We start from the raw sequence: 19762 nt of genomic DNA, 5'->3' as shown, positions 1-19762 counted from the left end.
TTCTACAACTGAGTGGAACTGTGGGCAGTTAATGATTAATTAGCATTATAATACATGACAGGCGGGTTTCACAGAGAAGCTTGTTTTGCTACTGAATTTGTTCTGTAGAGGAGATCTTTAGGCTGATGCCAAGGCTATATACAAACCACTGCCAAAAAGTTTCCTGTTTTTTCGAAAATGCAGTGGGGTTAGAAATGACTGCCTGAATTACAGCCTGGACCAGTATCAGAGAGATAGCCGTGTCAGTCTGTATCTTCAAGAACAAGAAGTCCTGTGGCACCTTAGAGACTAACAGATATTTTGGAGCACAAGCTTTCATGGGCAAAGACCCACTTCATCAGGAGATTTTAAGCCAAGACAGTTATGTCACAGCCTGATCCTAACCCTGTTGACATCAGCGTGATTGACTGTAATGGGCTTTGGATCAGGATTGAAAAGTTCACCAGGTCGGTGACAGGATAACAGTGGATGTTGCCTCCGGGACAGCTTACTGTGTTTTTTCACACAGGCACTTCAAGGGAATTTGTGTCATCCACAGAACACGCCTGTGGCTTGGGAATGATTGTAGGAGTAGAAGCAGAAAGCTAGGTAACATCATCCAGAGTTACTACTCAGCAAGGCCCACTGATTGGTCTTGAGACTGCAATGTGAAAGCTGGGTAGAAAATTTTAATTTCCCAGTGTTCCTTAGGTAACCATTTCCCACCAATGACTTCTATCCCAGCAATGTAAAAATAAACAGGACTTATATTCTCTTTGATTGCAGAAAAGCCCAACAATAGAACAACAGATGCATTTTTGTATGTAGCTATCTGTATAGCTAATGCCAGCGTCTTGTAACTGCGATCGGCAGCTAGAAATGAGATCATAAATAACTACAGAAATACACAGGCAATTTTCTACCACAATACCATATTCATGCTTTTAGAAGCCCCTAATCTAACACACAAACCATTACAGTAAAGGATTATGAATAAATAAGGGATTACTTAAATTTCTGCATCTGATTATTTGTCCACGTGCCAGTACTAAGTTCAGCTTCGAAACCACAGCCAATTTAAAGTGGATGACCCATCCAAGTAATTTCCAGCCTTAAATTTAGGAAGAAGGAAATTACATATAGTATGTAAAACCTGTCATTGCACTGAGATTTATAGCTCCACTGGTACAGCTGAATCAGATCTCTAGCGTTTGATTTATTAGCACTAAAAATAATGACAAAGGCTGGGCTATGCAAGCTTCTGTATTTCACACATTTTTGAAAGTTGGTGATCTCTGTTTAAAAATATCTCCTACTGCTGAAATGCATCATACGCATGCTATTTCCAAGGTTACTGAAATATCACCCTGTTCAACTGATCATGACATAAAAGTAAATGCAAATCTTTCAAAACATTACTCAGGTAAGTAGTCCTCATTCATGGAAGGCCTGCTTATGTGAGTAAGGAGTTGGATGATCAATGGACACTCTTTGGGGCAGGGATATACCTTTTTTTGGTTCTGTAGAGCACCATGTACACCAGTGATGCTCTATATACTCTAAATAATAATTAAGACACATTAATGGAGTCTTACTGGGAAAAAAATGCATCATTTGAAAGTGCTCACCTTGGTGTCCCCGCTGGTTTCCAATATCTGCAGAAAAGATATTGTCCATCTGCATTGACCATATGAGGAAGGTCCTGATAAGGGATATTCTGAGGGCTCCGTCTGGGGGAATTGTCCTCGGGCATTCTAGAACAATGACCTGTAAGGTGTTGGGAAGAAAAACAGGACATATTTTAAAGAGGAGCAGAAAAGATGCTGGCAGAGGGGTATACTAAATACACACATTCAAGAGAGTCAATAAGGCAACTGACACTAATGGAAATGTCTCTCCCACCCAGCAAAGATCAGCAAACTGGGCTCTCTCATCTGCTTCTTGCAACAGCTCTGAATCTGAAGAGACTGCTTTTTTTGAGAGAAAAATGTTCACATTATTGGGGGTGGGGGGTGTGGGGAAGGGAGTAAGCACCCAACCACACTGCTTCATTAAGGCTTTTCTCCCCTTCTCCCATCTGTGTTTATTTCACATCGGTTTGGGAACCGGCTCTGAAAAAAGAATATTTAGCTGCAATCAAGTGCAAATTGTGAAGCCCCACTATGGATACAAGGAGGCAGCTGCATTAAAGATTCAGCTCTCTTAGCGGCTCCAAAGCACGGGGAAGGGCAGGCACACCGTGATGAGGAGCCTGGTGGCACCGTGTGGTTAGCATGCTGCTTTCTGACATCGGAAAGAAAAAGCCATCCAGGAGGAATCGCTGCAAACCTGTTTTCATCCTGTGCAAGGGTGTGCATCCCCGAGAGAAGCCGGCATTGCAAGTCAAACACAAGCAGATACAGGCGTTTGCATCTCGCCGCTCAGCCTCGTTCGCACCCCCGCCAAACCTTCAGCACCCCAGCCCCGGCTCAGTTCCTCTCTGTTGCAAAAGAAAGAGCCGGGGGGACCTCTCCGCCCCGGCACGCTTCTGTGCGGGCTGCGATCAGCTCTCCCGGGCGCCTCGTTCCGAGCTCTCTTTAGGGAAACTCGTCCCGTAATTCATCACTTCTTGTTCATTTCATCACTTTTCTTAAACAAATCGCGTGTGTGGGCTGAGGTGGCGGCGGGAGAGGAGGGGAGGGGAGGGGAGGGGACAGGAAAGCGGCCGGCCAGTTCCCAGAAGCTGCTGCACACACACATCAAAGGCACCTTGAGCACAGGCAGCTGTGCAGCGGCACTGGGCGACTGGGGCAGAAAGTTACTGCTGCCGCAGGTTGCTTGCAAACTTTCCTTCCTTCCTTCCTGTCACTCGCTGTGCAAGGACATGGGGGGAAGGGGGGGGCTCTCCACTCAGCTCCCGGCTGCAAAGACATCCCGAAAAAAATAACAACAAGCCCCAACCCCACCCCAGCTGCCTCTCTCCAGGAGCGAGAGCGGCGAGAGAGAACCCCGGAGACGTTTCAGCGGCTCGGGGAGGATTCACGTGGCTGACACCGCCAAGGTTTGGGGAAATGCAAAAAAAAAAAAAAAAAATCCCCCGGGGTTTGCAATGCACCAGGCGCCCCTGGTTCCCAATGCAGGGACTCCCCTAGTTTGCAATGCCCCAGCGACTGCCGTGGTTGGAAGCGCACCGCCACCGCCCGCCAGTGGCCTCTGCGCCCCCAGCCCCGACACGTGCATGGCCAGGCAGCTCCGCAAAGGACGTTACCCGGGGCTCACAAGCGCGGCGTGCTAGCGGAGTCAGCTGCCCCGGGAGCCGCTCACTGCCTGCTCCATCCCCTCAGGCGCGACGGCTCCTGCAGGCTTTGAATCGTAGCGCGACAGCGGAGCCGAGCGGCGCTGCAGAGAGCAGCCCGGCTGGCAGGGGGCGAGGGGGCAGGCGCACTGGGGCCAGCCCCGGGAGGAGGCGGGAGCAGCGGCGCCACACCAGCCTACAGGGCACGGCCAGGATGCAGGCCCAGGCAGGGCGCTCTGCCCTCTGCACTTGTATCCGGCAGCAGCCAGGCCCCGGTGGCTCTAGGAGACGCAACTCCAGAACTCAGGGTCTCCCGCAGGGGGCAAGGGGCGGTCTTTGATCTCTCCTGCTGCGTGCCCTGCAGTCAGTGCCAGATGAATAAGAGCTCCCCTCATTTCTAGGCAAGCCCTGGGAGAGCCCATGAAAGAGGCATTTCCCCCAGGGTGTCCAGCTCGCCTCCCTCCTCTCAGGTCCCCTGGGCAAGTATCACTAAGGGCTCCCCAGTTCAGAATAGCATTGTAGTGTCTTAGTGCCAACCCCCCCATGAGACCACCAAAGGGAAAGCTTTATTTGCAGGAAGAACGACAAATGAAAAATCAAGACCCTGGTATTCTGCATAATTGACAGTTCAAACAGAAGAGACAGACCCCACAGAGACTGGGCAGTGGGTGCAGAGCTAGTCTACAGAAACTAAGCCACTCCACACTGGACAGAGAAATATGGAAGGAAATAGTGAGGGAGGCATCAGACACCAAAGGGCGCTGAGCCCATAGTTGTTGATGAAGATGAGATTCTCCCTTCCTGCTAACTGAGAATCAGGCTCCATAGCTAGAAGGGGGTGCTCATACCAGAGCTGTGGGCCTCACGGGCAGACAAGAGAATGAATCTGAGGGGTCTTTTTAATTCCCTCAACTTTGATCCCACCCCTGTAGTTCTGGTTCTAGTGTGAGCCCAAACTAAAAGCAGCCCAGCTTAGCTGTGCGGTTGTTCTTATGAGATTTCTGAGTGCTTGGAGGTGAATGTTCTCAACATTTGGGATGCCCTGAATCCAAACCCAAATAGGTGGATGTGGGTAATATGGATATTGCCTATAGTCCAGATCAGTACCCAACATCACCTGATTGGCTCCTCTGTAATTATAATCCTGCTTTATAGCATATAATGAAGGCTTAGGAAAACTGACAAAAATCCATTTCTCTTGAGTGAAAACTGCTTCCCAGGTTTAAAGGCAAATGTCCAGGTAGCGAATTAAGAGCTTGAGCCTTAGTTCTAATGCTGGCAAAACTCCATATTTAGCATTTGAATGCTTTCTGAATTGCCTACCCCAAGAGTGCACACTCAGGCCTTTTGTGCTGCATCATTTTATCTTTAATTTCTAGAGACTCATTTACAGCATGTCCAAAAGCCTCCTGACAGCTTAAGAAAAAAGAGCAATAAAGAATATTTAAAACAAAACAAAATAAAAAACAAAACCCTAGACAACATTCCCAAACAGGCTCCAAACTGGGACCAAAGGCTGAGGAAAGGGAAAAAAAATACATAAAATCAATAACTACTAATACAACAATCTCAAAGCCAAACCATATACATATTAAAGAGGAAATCAAAGGGATATTTGTACCTTATTCATTTATATTAAATCTTTTAAAGAAGCGTGTTCATTACAGACTGCAAAGGCAAAATTATATAGTTCCAGAAATGTTAATGTGTGGAAATCCATCCATGGACATTTATAATGAGCAGGATTCCAGGTGAGCCTGGGGGCCTTCACAGAGCCCGGAGAACAGTATGTTCAAAAGCATATGATTTACTAGCCGTGTGTTGTTAAGCAGCTATTGCTTTCCACTTCACTGGTGGGTGAAGTAATCTTATGTATATAAAACACTATGGGTTACACGGTGCTTTAAGTGTAAATTATATATGTGGCTACCATCTGATCAGTTGACATTTAGTTCAACAGTACTACAGGCCCAATACTACAGTCCCTCACATTCCCACTACTTCACTGGGAATGCAGTGTGCAAGGAATGCAGGATCAGGCCCTCTGGGGGCATTTTGGGAAAATTCGGTTTTGCACTTTCTGACTCATGATGTAACTGCAGAAATGAACAAACACCTGACTGTCTGGTATTCCTCATGGCTTTTGAGTCCTGAATAAAAAAAATATTCCTGGGAAAATTGGGTGGCGTGGGACGTAGGGATTCACCTGTTTGAGATCAACACAACATATAAGGATCCAGCTCAGCAATTATTGAAGTCTAGTCTCCAGTGAGAAGACAAAAGGAGCCATGAGAGTGCAGCAATTGCCAGATGGTAACATCATTTGCTTTCTCTAATCTAGGGAGTGACACATAATTTGGAAATATGTTTTAAATCAAATCAAATTCTTATAAAAATAGAACTAGACTCACTGACATCTTTATATTAACTTGAGAGCAGCTTGGATTTATGAGGTGCGTCCAGAAAAGTTGTTTAGTATAAGAAGGAAGGGCCAAACCCTGCATGCTATCGGAAGCAAGCAGTTCTTTTGTCGTCAGTTATAGTATGTAAGTACCTAGAGATGTACGTAAAATTTGGCGGCAGAGACTTGCCTGAAAATAGGGCAAATAACAGACAGAGACTCCAGCACTGGAAAGAAAAAAAACATCACATATAGATGAAGTATGGATAGTGGAGGGGAAGGGATGGGAGGTCTGAAAGACATTAGAAGGACGGATAGAGGAAAGACTGCGTGGAAGGCTGACAGAATAAAGCAGCAGCAGAGATGGATGTAAGGTTCTCTTTGCCATTAGACTTGCAAGTCATGGAATGACCTTCTAATGGACTATTCCCTGTTAGCATGAGCAGGTAAAGTGATTTTATAAGATCCTTCTGTTCTCGTTGACTATAACATCCTCATTAATTGCAAAAAAGTAGTTTGAATTGATAAGTGGATTTAATTGGAGATGTTGCTAAACCATTTGCAATTCTGCTCAATAGGATCATAAAACTGCCACCTTCACTGATGATGATTGATGGTCAGCAAGCAGAATGAGAACATAACTAAGGAGTATCTGGATATGAAAACATTAACAATAAAGATAAAATACACCGTAGATTACAATACACAGAGAGTGGATGAAAGCAACAGGTGTAATCAAGAGTGCATAGGGAATACAAAGAGATGGGACATGAGGAAAAAAATTAAAATACAAGAGAAAAGCAAATGATCAAGCAGCAAATGCCAGCAATTATTATTGGCAATAATGATTTTAGTTTTGCTATTCTCTTGGGACAATTCTTTATTCCTCCCTATTCAGAGTTTAGTTTCCAAGCTTTACTTCTTTTGTGCTTGCTATTTAAGCTTGCCTATTAGTACAGTATTACCGGATAAGAAACACACATTTTGTTTGATCCTAAAATATGTACTTTAACTCCTTGCCACATTCATTAAAAACACAGACTTGGTGCCATGCAAACTGGGTTGAGGAAAAAAATAATAATTATAATCTCCCTGTTGATCAAGTTCATGCTTAAAGATGGCCTCAAAACTTCAGTATGGACAGCTATCCTTTGGGCCCATGCACCAGTTCAAACTTAGGTTTACTTTAAAAGGAGCAAAGACCTTGGAACCAAAAAACCTGTTTCCAGGCTCTTCCATTGACTTGCTGCCTGAGTTGAGGCAAGTCACTTTGTCTCTCTTTGTTTTACTACTAATTAATATTTAAAGCACTTTCAGACTCTGGACACAAGTGCAAAGTATTCTCATTAAATAAAATAAGATGAGTAATATTCATGAGTCCCTAGTTATTTGCAGCAAATAAGATTCTTTTTGCCAAAGGTATGATCCTGCTCCCACTGAAGCCAACAACAAAACTGTGGCTTAGTCTACACCTAAAAATTAGATCAATCTAATTACATTGCTTAGGGCTGTACAGAAAAGTTTTGCACCCTCAGCACTATAGTTAGGTTGGTGTAGATGCAGCTAGGTGGATGGGAAGATTCTTCTGTCAACCTAGTTGGTGCCTCTTGGAGAGCTAGTTTAACTATATCAATGGTAAAACATTTTCTGTCAATGTCTACGTTAAAACCACTACTGCAGCCGAGCTCCAGTGCTGTTGCCATAGCATTTATAATGTACATATAGGCTCTAACTTCAAATAAGACTGAGTGAGGTGAGCAGGCCCTAAGTCTTCCTAAATACACAATTAAAAAAATCTTGTGTTTATAAATACACTGCTTGAATGTAAGTTTCAGTCTATTTCATTAATGTTTAAAAGGTGGCCCCCCTCCTACGTATTGTTCTAATTCGAGAGCTGGCAGTTTTAATGAAAGACACAATAAATGTTAAAACCCACAGAAGAATATTCCCACTGAGAATCAGAAGCATTGTGCAAACAGCAAGCATGCACCTTTCAAAGACAATTCAAAGCTAAAGGCTAAAACTTCACTGCAAGGCACTGTCTACCTCACAGAAACTGACCAGCTAATCCAAAATAACAATTCCTGTAGGCCATGTCTATACTACAGTGATCTTGCGAAAGATAATCTTTCGGAAGATCTCTTCCAGAAGCTCTTCTTTTGAAAGAGCACATCCACACACAAAAAGGAGGATCAAAAGAGCAATCTGCTTTTTCGAAAGAGAGCATCCACACAACCCTCACTCTTTTGAAAGAACGAGCCAGGGATCGAAAAATCCAGCACCATGAGGACTGCTCTTTTGAACAAAGGGCCCCTGGCGCATCTACACATGCTTTTTTCTGAAAGAATCTTTTGGAAAAAGGCACTCTTTCTCATTTGGAAGAGGAAGAGGGCCTCTGGAAGAAGTGCTGTGTTCTTTTGAAAGGAATTCAAAAGAGCCCATTTTGTGTGTAGATACTGCATTTGTTCTTTCAGAAGAGGGCCTGATTTTCCAAAAGGACTTGCTAGTGTAGACGCGGCTGTATAGTTTAATTGTATCAGAATCACCCCTTTATGTTGACTCTCTGTACCAGAATAAAAAGAATTTGTGGGAGGAGTAATTCTCCTGAAATAGTCACTTTTATTCTGGAATACAGTGTCCACACAGTAAGATATTCTGGAATAGCTACAGGATGAACCTGTCTTGTCTGGCATCCTTGGGGCCTGACTGGTGCTGGATGAGATAATTTGCTGGATGACAGGAGATCAATATTTTCTAGCACATTACTTCCACTGCTTACTGGGCTCTTAGAAGACATGGTGGGGTAAATGACAGGTAAATGACAGTATAGAACAATGAGAGCCAGGACTAGTGGCTGTAAACAAACTTTATGGGACCGTGGGAAACTTGGCCACACCTATGATAAGTAGTTGTCTGGCAAACTAAAATCATTCTGGATTATGGAGTTTGCCGGACGACAGAGTTTTGGATTAGAGGGGTCCAACCTGTATTGTGGCATGCAGGGTGAACCTCTTTTGTCCTGAACTCTCTGGTCTGGAAACCTCTGTGGTCCGGCATGATTTTATTTAGCTGGATGTCCACTTATCATGGGTGTGGCCAAGTTTCCCACAGTTCCATAAAGTTTGTTTACAGCCACTAGACCTGGCTTTCACTGTTCTGAGCTGTTATTTAGCTGTAATTTACCCCACCATGTCTTCTAAGAGCCCAGTAAGCAGCAGACATGTTCATAATGTTGCTAGACAACATTGACCTCCTGTGGCTTGGTTCATTCTCTGGTTCAGCACAGGTCAAGTCCTGAGAGTGCTAGGCTATCGAGGTTCAACCTGTACTTATTTTGTCATAGCTATGCCAATCAGTTTTTCCAGGTAGACAAGCCTTAAGTATCATGCCTGTTATGCTCAGAGATTTCTGGAGGTAAATACTGCAATACATGAACAGTAGAGGGCACAGTAATAGCTCCTCTTTATCCAGGACACATAAGGGTATTTTGAAGACTATATTTTAACAACCTTCCTTTGTCATGTGCTTTTTCAGTATTCCCCTTTTTGTCCTCATTACCAATATTTGTTTCTAAACAGAAGCATCCTGTTATATAATTAGCCTGTTTGTCCTGCATGATTCACTCACATTGTGAGAAGTGAATTTCCATGGTGCTACTGAAGCACTTGAAGGGAAATCCTGTTCCCAGCATTATTAGGAGAGATTATGTGCTCTGAAATGGTATTTTCTATGCTATTATGGGGAGGTTTCATATAGCCATATTAGGATGCTGTTAAGATTTCAATCATAACAGTAAAAACAGAATTTTTTTTACTGCATAGTATGTTACAAAAGATGCCTTTGAGGAAAAAAGTCTAATGTTTGAACTTTAAAATGTATCCAAATAAGCATATAACATGCTAAATTCTCTTGCATCTCTTGTATAACCTTATACTGTATTTCAAAAGTGCCTACCTAGTCTTTTCTCATTTTATTGAAAATGGCTACATAATCCACTTTACAAACCTGGCACAATTGTGTCAGGACCAAAAAGACATGGCAATTCTGTGGTGGATGAAGTGGTGCTTTAGTCTGGGAGCCAAACTGGAAGCCCTAAATGAAGAAGAGGTGTTGTGCAGCTTGGTTCTCTTGCAGCTTTGCCAGTTGACAAAGGATCATCCATCATGTTTTGCATTCCAGTTTTTCTTTGCATGTTTCTCAGCTCATCATAACGTAATTATCTTTCAGCTTCTCTTAGTCAAGGGCTGATACTTTCTTTTACTAAGACAACAGCTGCACAGCACAACCTTGATGAATCCCCATAAGGGCAAAAATGTGTCTGCAGTGTTTGTTTCTGCCTTGGCAACCCAAATGTTAAAACCACTTCTGCTTTTGCTTCTTCTTTTTTGTTATTTTATTTTTTGGACAAATGATGCTATTGCTTCTCAAATGCAACCAACCTTGGTGCTTTCAGAGCAGTTTTCAAAGTGGCAGCTGTGTTGTTTTAGACTGTAATTTGTACTTGAAATGTTAAGCATCCTTGCTGGTTTGTAATTTTTAAGTGTTGGAAGGCTGATTCTGTGGTACTGTCTTTCATAGGCATGTAAACACTGATCTGCTATTTTATCATAGTTACTAATAAGGATTTTATCTTATGAATGACTGAAAATCATCACAACAGAGCAGCAGTGGGCAGCCTAGGCTAGTGAGAGGACTGCGCGAGTGGCCCTCTTTCATTTTAATGGATCGCAAGACAGTAATAACAAAATGGTCTCCCAGGATGGTGGAATTTTGCAAAGTGCACTTGTGTACCGAGAATTTGCAGGGTGTGCTGCTTGAGCCATAGCAGCAGTTTGACTGGATGCAGAGGGAATGCATGGCTCTCACCATCCATTTGGTGTGTGATCAGCAGGCACCTCACTTCACAGGCCCTTCATTTACGTGAATGTCTCTTTAGTAATAGTGGTATGAAAAAAATGACATGGCTAGAAACCAGTTGAGTCTGGCAACCCTGAGAGTAACAGTAAACAAAAAGTCTTGAGGGCTGCACATTGAACCTTGATGAGCTGTATGTGGCCCTTAAACCACAGGTTGTCCCCTGTCCTGGCCCATGTAGACTGAGGACAAGCTGTGTGTGGCCCACACTCTGTTGTATTAAATGCTTGACTGGGATTTATTATGTCGATGTTTCTCTATCAGGGGTACAAGTACCACTGGGAGCACGCAGGCATCTTCTAGGGGAACTCAATTCATAATGGACTATGTAAAATGCACTAGTGAACAGGGCAACTGGTCGGAGGTGACGTGAGGGGCCACATGACTGCCGCCCCAGCCTGGGGAAAGATCAGGACAACAACCCTAAAGCCCCTTGACCTGTCTCTCCCCACCCCTGCTTCCCTTGCTAATTCTACACCTGCTTTGCCCCCTCCTCACTCCTGCTCTGCTCTCTCCCTCCTTCTCCTTGCCTTTACTCCATCTCTTCACCCAACTCCTTCCCTCAGGGACTAGCTGGGGTCCAGCCTCCCTGCACTCACCAGCAGTGATGGCGGGGTGGGGTGGGGTGGGGTGGGGTGGGAGGAGCTGAGCAACATGGCCCCCGCTTGCTTTATTCCCGCAGCCACATAGCTCCACTTCCTGCCGGTGAGAGCAGGGGTGGTCCTGCCCCTGAATGAGCTGAGGACACATTGCTCTGCTTCCCCCACTGCTGCCAGTGAGTGTGGAGGTAGGGGGCAGATCCCTGCCGTAGGCAACAGACCCACTCCTAGTCCCCCAGACTATGCAGAGACTCTGGCCCCACGAGCTGATGGCTGGCTCCTGGCATTGGGGGTGGGGACATATGCCTGTTTATGCCCCCTATATGTTGCCTGTGCTGGTGAAGTCAGTACAAACTAAAATGTCCTACCGACAATAGTTCTCCAATGGTGGGCGAATTCATTTTAACAGGGTTGCCACAGCAGGTGTTAGACTCACTGGGGCCTAAGGCAGGAAGTCAAAGCCTGAGCCCCACTGTGCAGGGCTGATGCCAAAGCCTGATGTTTAAAGTGTGATCGGACTTGGGGTACCCAAGACAAATCAGACTCCTGAAAGAGGTAGTGTCATCAGGAAAGGTTGAGAACCACTTAATTAGTAGGGATTGAGGGTGAGGTTCCTTCAGGGCCACCCAAGGCCACAAGCGGGTGCTGTAAAGAATGCCCCCTGCCATGGCTGCCTCTAATTCTTCCTTCAGTTTGATTTTCTGTTTGTTACTGTGTGCTGTTAAACAGCTGCTACCTTCCCTCACAAGAGCTGATGCATTTCAGCAGTAATAGTACCAGTGAAATAATGCCTATAAGCAGAGCCAAATCAGGCAATCCTGAGGAACATTACACCTGTGAGTAGTTCCATTTGTGTGTAACCCCAGAGGCACTGAGACCACTGACAAAGGAGAATGAAGTCTCTGTGCTACATTCCTTGGCTGAGAGTCAGGTGGCTTTTAGTTCATGTGATAGCACACAGGGCTTTAGCCCCTAAGGTTGCAGGTTCATTCCCTCCTACCGACAACCCGGGTGTGTTGGCCTTACAAGTGCATGAACATGTGAATGATCAAGGCCATTTAGTTCCTTGTATGCTTGGAGATCCTTCAGTTTGAAAGGCTTTTATTAGGGCTCTCAAGCAATTAAAAAAATTAAAAATTTAAAAAAAAATCAATCATGATTAAGCACTGGGTTGTCAAAGTTCCCCTGGCCCCAACCAGGTCCCATGGCTGTGAGGCTACCGGTGAGACTTACAGGCGAGACCTTGCCCTGAACCTGGGGAGCCTTGCCAGGCCAGCCTCATGGCTGGGAGCCAGCTGGACGTGGAGCCTTACCAGCAACACTGCAGCTGTGGGGACCCAGGTGGGGCCCGGGGAACCCATCAGTCCCAGGGCTTGGAGCCCCATTGGCATTTCCAGCCTCAGGGACCCAGACCAGGCCAGAGGAATGCCAGCAGCCCTGAGGCTGGTGGTCAGCTGGGGCATGAACCCCCTCAGTTGGCACACTTTAAAGTAGGGCTGTCAATTAACACTCCTGAGATTAATGTGCGTTCATTGTTTTAACACATTACGTCTGCCCTGAGTTGATTGAGGCATTAACATGCATTAATTGACTGCCCTAGCATATATGCATGCTATAATAATAAAGTTTGTCACAATCCACATCTAATTCCTGGGTTAACTAGATGAAACTCCTGTTAGTGTGGCTGGGGTTAAATGTAGCTCTTCTTATATCTAGCCAAAGAACTGTGAGTACAATTACCAGCCACTCTTGTGTGTCTAAAAATGATACCTTGTTTATAGTCTTGGTCCTCACCATGTATTTATGGGTCACTAATATCCAATGTATCTGGCTAGCTTGTCAAGCGTTATGTCTTACCTATAAAAACGTGTGTAAATTCCAGCCATGGGAATATGATCGGATATCTCGCTAGATTTTCTTGCATTCATATTTGGTTTCCTTGCTTAATTCACTTACAGGTACCAATATTCGGCTGTGTTAAGATGTGAATTTTCTTTGATTTATGTGCAGTAATTATTTGCTGACATCTGCATAACAGATTATATAGGAAAAGTAACTCTGCAACATTAAACATAAATGTATGAAATCTTTAAAATCTCTATTACTGGGTTTTGTTACCCACAGCTGACTGGATACATTCCCATGCATGAAGCTGGTTCAGCAAAACAGCTGCATTAATGATTTCACTGTGGGCCTGAGTCTGTTCCTGTTTACCACAGTGTAAATCAGGAGTGATGGTACTGCAGACAAAAGCATTACGCCAGTGTGAAACGGGTGTGAAAGGAAAAGTAAGCATCATAGTGTAGAAAAAAGAAGGAACATTCAGATATGATGCTTTGATGGTAATAGAGAGATAGCCGTGCTAATCTATATACTATCAAAACAAAGAAGCAGTTCGGTAGCACTTTAAAGACTAACAAAATAATTTATTCGGTGGTGAGCTTTTGTGAGACAGACCCACTTGATCTGAAGAAGTGGGTCTGCCCCACGAAAGCTCATCACCGGATAAATTATTTTGTTAGTCTTTAAAGTGCTACTGAACTGCTTTTCTGTTTTGATGCTTTGGGATACTGGGTTAGGGCCTGATCAAGCAAACATTTCTTACCAGATGCATTGCTTTCTAGTGTGATGATGATGATTAAATAATTTTATACTGTGGTAGAGTCTATAGACCAACTAGGTCATTCCCAGTATTGGAGTGACTGTACTGAGTTTTAAAACAATCTACAGTTCTGTTCCCAGAAATCTCAGCATTCTTCCTTGTAGGTGGACTTTCAAGTAAGGAAGATATTAAACCTCTTCAGGCCTCTACTGCCTTCTTTAATGAGCAGATTTTATTAATTATGTGCCAGTAATCACTTCTATTGTTACTGAATGTGTGAGCTCAAAGAATGCCAGTAATAAATATCAGATCTTGGATGTAATCTCTTATTACTCTTCTCGTACAGCTAAAGGTGGCTTTGTAAGTGGCTTGGTCTCAGAGTATCTGTAGTTGCTTCAGGGGTGGCACACATCCATGTGAATTCATACTGATGTTCCATGGATAGGACTCTCTGTTCTCCAGTGCACATTAGATCTAAATTCTGTAACAGTACTCATCAGTTCTGGGGCAGGAGACCCTCTGTTCTCTGGCAATGATAATTAATTTAATTTGTTGATTTGCTGAATCTACTCTAGAGATGTAGTAACATTTTTATGGAAACCTAGGGGAAAGGGAGAAGGTTGTTTTCTATGGGTTGGATGTTTAGGGTTCTTGTAGTGACAGCACACAGCTCCTAGCAGCAGCACATGGAAGCAGAATAAAGCTGCATCCATTCTATGCTGGCAGGGTTGGGAGTAGGGGATTGAGCAGGACACAAAAAGGTGAATGGCAGTCGCTGGGAGCTGAGCCTGTAAGCTGGGAGCACTGGAAGAGCTCAGTCCTTCCCAAGCTGTGAAGAGTGTGAAGGGTCTATAGCGCACATATTTTCTAGGCCAGATTAACATATTGACACCATAAATCCCTGCCTAAGACCCTAGCTGCTGGATTCGTGTGATTATCCGAGAATCTAAGCTTTCTGATTGTGTGGTGCGCATTTGAGATGTGACTCAAATATAGCCAATGCAGTGATATCTGCCCAAGTCAACATGCCTGCTGCCTACGGTGCTCTGCTCAGGACTCCCTGCCTACCATACACTTTGCAATTTACATCCTGGCAGGAGAGATTTCTGCCTGGAGCCTGCAACTCATGTACTCAGCTCCTGGCTGCCACATTCCCCCAGCAAGAGCACACATCTTCTAAAGGTAGAGAAGGCTTTCCCTGACAAGCTTGAAGAGCTGCTGTCCTCCTTTCTGTACATGCCAGTGATGAGCAACAGCTTCCAATGGAAAAGAATCCAATGCTTTCTATTGCAAGTCTGGTGATAGTGGTCTGGAATCATTTATTTAGGATAGAATCTCAGTTTTCATTTTTTCAAGTAAAATTTCTAGCCCTCATGGTTTCAGAGTAAAATTTGGAGAGGTCAGTCCAGTGCATCCTAAAGGCTTGAAAACCAGAAGGCAAATAGAAACTCAATTTTTAACAAGCCTCATGAATTTTTAGGCACTGTCATGATGTTGGGGGCCCTGAGTCCTGTTTCTGACCAGTTGGGGTTGCCTTCTCTGAGTATGTATCGCTGGAGACTAGTGGCAAAGAAACTGAGAGCTTCAGCCAGCTCCTCTTGTCCCGCAGAAAGAACCAAATGTCGGCCAACTGTTAAGAGCCCTACACAGATACAAAATTTGTATCTGCAGCCACTAAAATGAGCTACAGATAGCGATGTGGATACCATGGATATAAAGCAGATATCTGCAGATTTGCAAGGAATCTAGAAATTGGCTGCAGCAAAATGGAGAATCCATGGCCAGAACAGGGAATTTCACAGCAGTATGGTAACATGCTGAATTTCATGGAAAATTCTGTAATCCCTGTGTATGAGTCCCATGGGTATCACTGCCTATGAATTACTGCTACCTGATATCTACACTTTCTCAGGAAAAAAACACAGTGTTGAACACCTGTAGACACCCACTACTTTATTTATGACTGATATCCTGTGAACACTACAATTATCCTCCTACTAGTAAACATCCCAGTAGTAAATGTTTGCAGGATTTAAGACTTTTGTTGAGAATGCCAAGCATGTCTCAGTATAATATGACTGCACACTTGTGCAGAGAATAGCTCAAAGTTATAACACTATCGTCCTCTTTTGGTTTGTTTAATTGCATGTGAAACATTTTTTTCTCTCCCCTAAGAGTTTGAGCTGCTAGTCCATGACCACAGGCCAAAGCTCAACATGCTTGAGGGCCATCCTGTATCTACCTTTTTTAAAAACCATCTTTAGCTGCCCTTCTCTTTTGATTCATGAATTCAGCAGTCACATGATGGCTGGGTGAAGTTCTCATTATAATTGTGTGTGCTCTATATATGCTGAAGTATTTTTTATTATTACGAGGAGCATATGCATAAAACTGAATTTTATGGTTTTGAATCAGCAATTCATTTCCTTCTCTTAGTTATGCCTTATATGAATAAAAATTATCATAATACATTTTTATATAATGTCTGTGTTATTGTACACTGTGGCAAGCTGGGCCCAGTTTCTCGAGCAAAAGCTCCTGTTTAAGTGAGGGTTTCCAGGTGTAAATTCTGCAGAAAACTGGAAATTCTGTGGCATCTCCAGAAAAAGTAAGTTTTTACTCATTTTAAATGTGAGCAAGAATAATGAATTCATTGCAGTATCCCTTATGGTGTTCACCTTTATGATATTTAAATATATTTTACATTGCCTGAGACTTTCAGTCTGTTATATATTTTTGTATGGACAATACACAGTTGTATGTTGGAAGAAAGCCAGAGGCATTGACCATGGAGAGTGGCTGGATTTCTTCTTTTCCTCCTTGTGGGTAAGAGTGGAAGGGACTTGAAATTTTTGGGATTGAATAGGACCTCCTAATTACTCACCACAGCCACTCTTAATGCAAACTTTGCGCCAGCACTGTTCTAGTATCAACAATTAGAGTTAGGCAGAATTAGCTAACTATTGCTGCCAAAATGATCAGCAGTGAAACAGTTAACAGTACTGACACTTAAATTAAAATAAGACAGTAATTTGGTTCATGTTTGGTTGTCTTCGTTCAAAGCAAAACATTTTTAAAATCTATTGTTTAAAACTAAAGCTTAGAGTCTGTTATCAAATCTGCAGCAGGAAGTAGATTTTGTGGCAGTGATGTACTACAGAACTTCAGAATACAGGAAAAGACCCTTTTTGGTGTGTTTCACTTATTGGATCCTACAGCCCTTTCAGTACTAATTAATCCCTTTGATATAGGAAAGTGTAACTATACCCATTTTACAGATGATGAACAGAGGCCTACATATGTGAGAGGCTTTCCCAAGGTCATGGAGAAAAATTAGGCTGAGCCTGGATCAGTACCCAAGGCCAAATTTTTCCCCAGTATAACTCCATTGGAACCAAGAGAATTACACCCAGGACAAGTTGGCCCCAAGTCTCCTAACTATCTTATCCATACAACCACTCTTTGTTCCTTTGTGACTTGTGGACATAATCTTCTGTTTCATCAATAAACTCCAGAGTGATGACCTGAAGGCTGAGTTGGGGAAAGCTCCAGGTACTCCTCTTCCAAGAGGGAAGGCATTTAGGATATGTTTACACAGGGGGCATTTAGGGTATGTTTACACAGCAAATGAAAACCCATGGCTGGCCCATGTCAGATGACTCAGATTCACAGGGTTTGGGCTGTGGGACTGGTTCATTACCGTGTAGGCATGGGGTTGAGCCTGGGCTCTAGGATCCTTTGGAATTGAAGCTTGTGACTCAAGTCATGCGAGCCCAAATTGGCTGGCATGGGCCAATCATGGGTCTTTCTTTACTGTGTAGACATATTCCAACTGGTTGCTAGTTAGCAACGGCCCTCACATTGCATCTGACAAAGAGGATCTTTGCCCACGACAGCTTATACTCCAAAATATCTGTTAGTCTATTAGGTGCCACAGGACTTTTTGTTGTTTTTGTGGGCACAGACCAACACAGCTACCCCTCTGATAGTTTCGGATTTAGAAGCCTCCAGCTGCTTTTTCAGACTGTGCGCCTCCTTTCCCCACTTTCAGTTTAGTTTTGCTGTGGGATCCTTAATTGGTCCCCGCATGTCTAATACAATTGAATCTATACTACGCTTTCATAAAAGCATTAAAAGCGATGGACAGATGTGTATTTCTGCAAAACTCATTAACTTCATACTGTAAATATCTTTGCATTTCTTTCCCAACTGCACAAGATATAAAGTTGTTCGGTCCTGTCTAATTGTCCTCTTCCTGCTGTCTGATTAGTTCACTGACTTCCCGATTCTTCTTTGTGCTAGTTTAAGTCGTTTCCAGAAAAACACCCATGATGCTGAGATGCTGGATTGTGGTATCCCTGCATGCACTGAGCTGAGGGACAAGGAAGAAAGGCCCATATATGGGGGTGGGGTGTGCTCCCCCCAATGCGCCATGTTCAGCCATCCTTGGGGGGCAGACCCCAGGGCAACCCCCCACACACACACCACAGTCCCCACCCTTTCCATTCGCCTCCACCCTGACCAACCTGGCCAGGGATTACCTGGGGCAGGGTAGCAGGCAGTGGATGGCAGCGGCAGCAGCAGCTGCAGGGGTCACCTCTGTCCAGCCTCCCTCTCCCTCACCCCTACACTCAGCATGTTGTGCTCCACTGTATCCTCCTGGCCCACTGAGCCCCACTTCTCTGCAGGTGGCTGGAGGCCTCAGTGGCCTGGGAGGGCGTGGCTTAGAACTGAGTGCTGGGGAGGGGGAGAGGTGATCCCTGCAGCAGCTGCCGCTGCCACCTGCCCCACCACCTGGCCCCTGCCCACGGATGGAAAATCTGAGAGGAAACACTGCTTCCCTGCCATGCGCACTGTCAGGAGAGCCCCGGTAAATGCACGCAGCTGGGGTATCTAGGAGAGCCCCAGGTGCATGGCAGCAAGGACCCCAGTGGACAGGGCAGGTAGGACGGGAGAGAGGGGCAGAGCCAGCTGTGGGAAGGATGGTCTACATTTAGAGAAAAAGCACCGTACCCCAGAAATTCCTGTGTATGGGCTTGAAGAGGAAAATTTTTCTTCATGTATTAAAGGTCGAGTCCTGCCTTCCTTACTCAAGCTATACATTTGTGAAAGTCAGTGTAGGTTTTGGCTAGAAAGCCACAGCCAGCACACAGTACTCAGTAATGACCACTTAGCCACAATGATCGGGAAGGAAGTCCTAGAAGAGCTGCTATGCTTGACACTTATATGGGTTGTTTTAGTTTTTTTAAAGTCACCTGGATGTGCTGGAGGCTCCATTTTTTGTGAAAGACAGAAAGACACCTACAAATTAAACATCAACCCCTAATGTGTAAAACTGCAATCTGCATACCTCAGGGCAGCTGGTGTGTCTGTCCTTAGTGCCACCACTGGGGTGCTAATTTAGCCACAACTTTCTCATTTATTTAAATGAAAAAGCAGCGGGTGGCTGGCATGCCACATAATCTGCACAGCAGCCTAGGAATCAAGTTGATGGAGCTAGGAAGAGATTTCAATTCAGAGGGACTGCAGGGTCTTGGCTCCCTGGACAGGGAGATCGTGGCAGGTTCAGAATTGATGGTAGTCTACAGTATAGGTCAAAACTTTTGGTGTTTGTGCTTTGACTGAAATGGGGAACAGGTAGCAGGATTAAACTGGAATTCTCTGTTCAAGTAATTTCTTTTTAAAAATATATTTTCACCAAACTCTTGTCTCTCTGGTAAAACATATAATTAATACTAACAGTCTGTGTTTGCACAGCACCTAAAGCACTGGATCAGTTATTAAGCTCTCAGATGATATAAAAGACAATAATACTTGGCCAAGCACATTCCCCCTGCTCCCCTCTAATGTTTTCAAAATTCTAACTATATTGCATTGACTTGCTCCTTCCCTGTTCAGCTGGCATTCGTACAACAATCAGTTACTCTGTGTGTGCGCACAGGCCCTGGTTCACTAATGCACTTAACTGTAAGCATGTGAGCTGTCCATTGTCT

General features: G+C 44.2%; 1 protein-coding gene across 7 annotated transcripts in view; it reads right to left on the bottom strand.

Moving 5' to 3' along the window:
- The window catches only part of MGLL (monoglyceride lipase), a 243289-nt gene extending 239930 nt beyond the window's left edge, over positions 1–3359 (bottom strand). For 5 of the 7 annotated variants that reach the window (XR_012646967.1, XR_012646969.1, XR_012646970.1 and 2 more), the window contains exons 1-2: positions 2308–2637; positions 1608–1746 (exon numbers count right to left, since the gene is read on the bottom strand). Coding sequence is in view for 3 of the 7 variants with exons in the window: in XM_075005274.1 (XP_074861375.1) it covers positions 1608–1746; positions 2308–2317 (149 nt within the window). In the remaining 4 variants the exon portion in view is untranslated. Of the gene's footprint in view, positions 1–1607; positions 1747–2307; positions 2638–3226 lie in introns of those variants that run through there. The other 2 variants (XM_075005275.1, XM_075005276.1) reach the window with 2 other exon arrangements.
- Between the last annotated feature and the right edge of the window lie 16403 nt (positions 3360–19762).

The sequence above is a fragment of the Carettochelys insculpta genome, chromosome 11 (genome assembly GCF_033958435.1).
Source record: "Carettochelys insculpta isolate YL-2023 chromosome 11, ASM3395843v1, whole genome shotgun sequence".
Lineage (NCBI taxonomy): Eukaryota > Metazoa > Chordata > Testudines > Carettochelyidae > Carettochelys > Carettochelys insculpta.
Note: the sequence above shows the minus strand (reverse complement) of the source record. Positions and strands in the feature narration are given on the sequence as shown.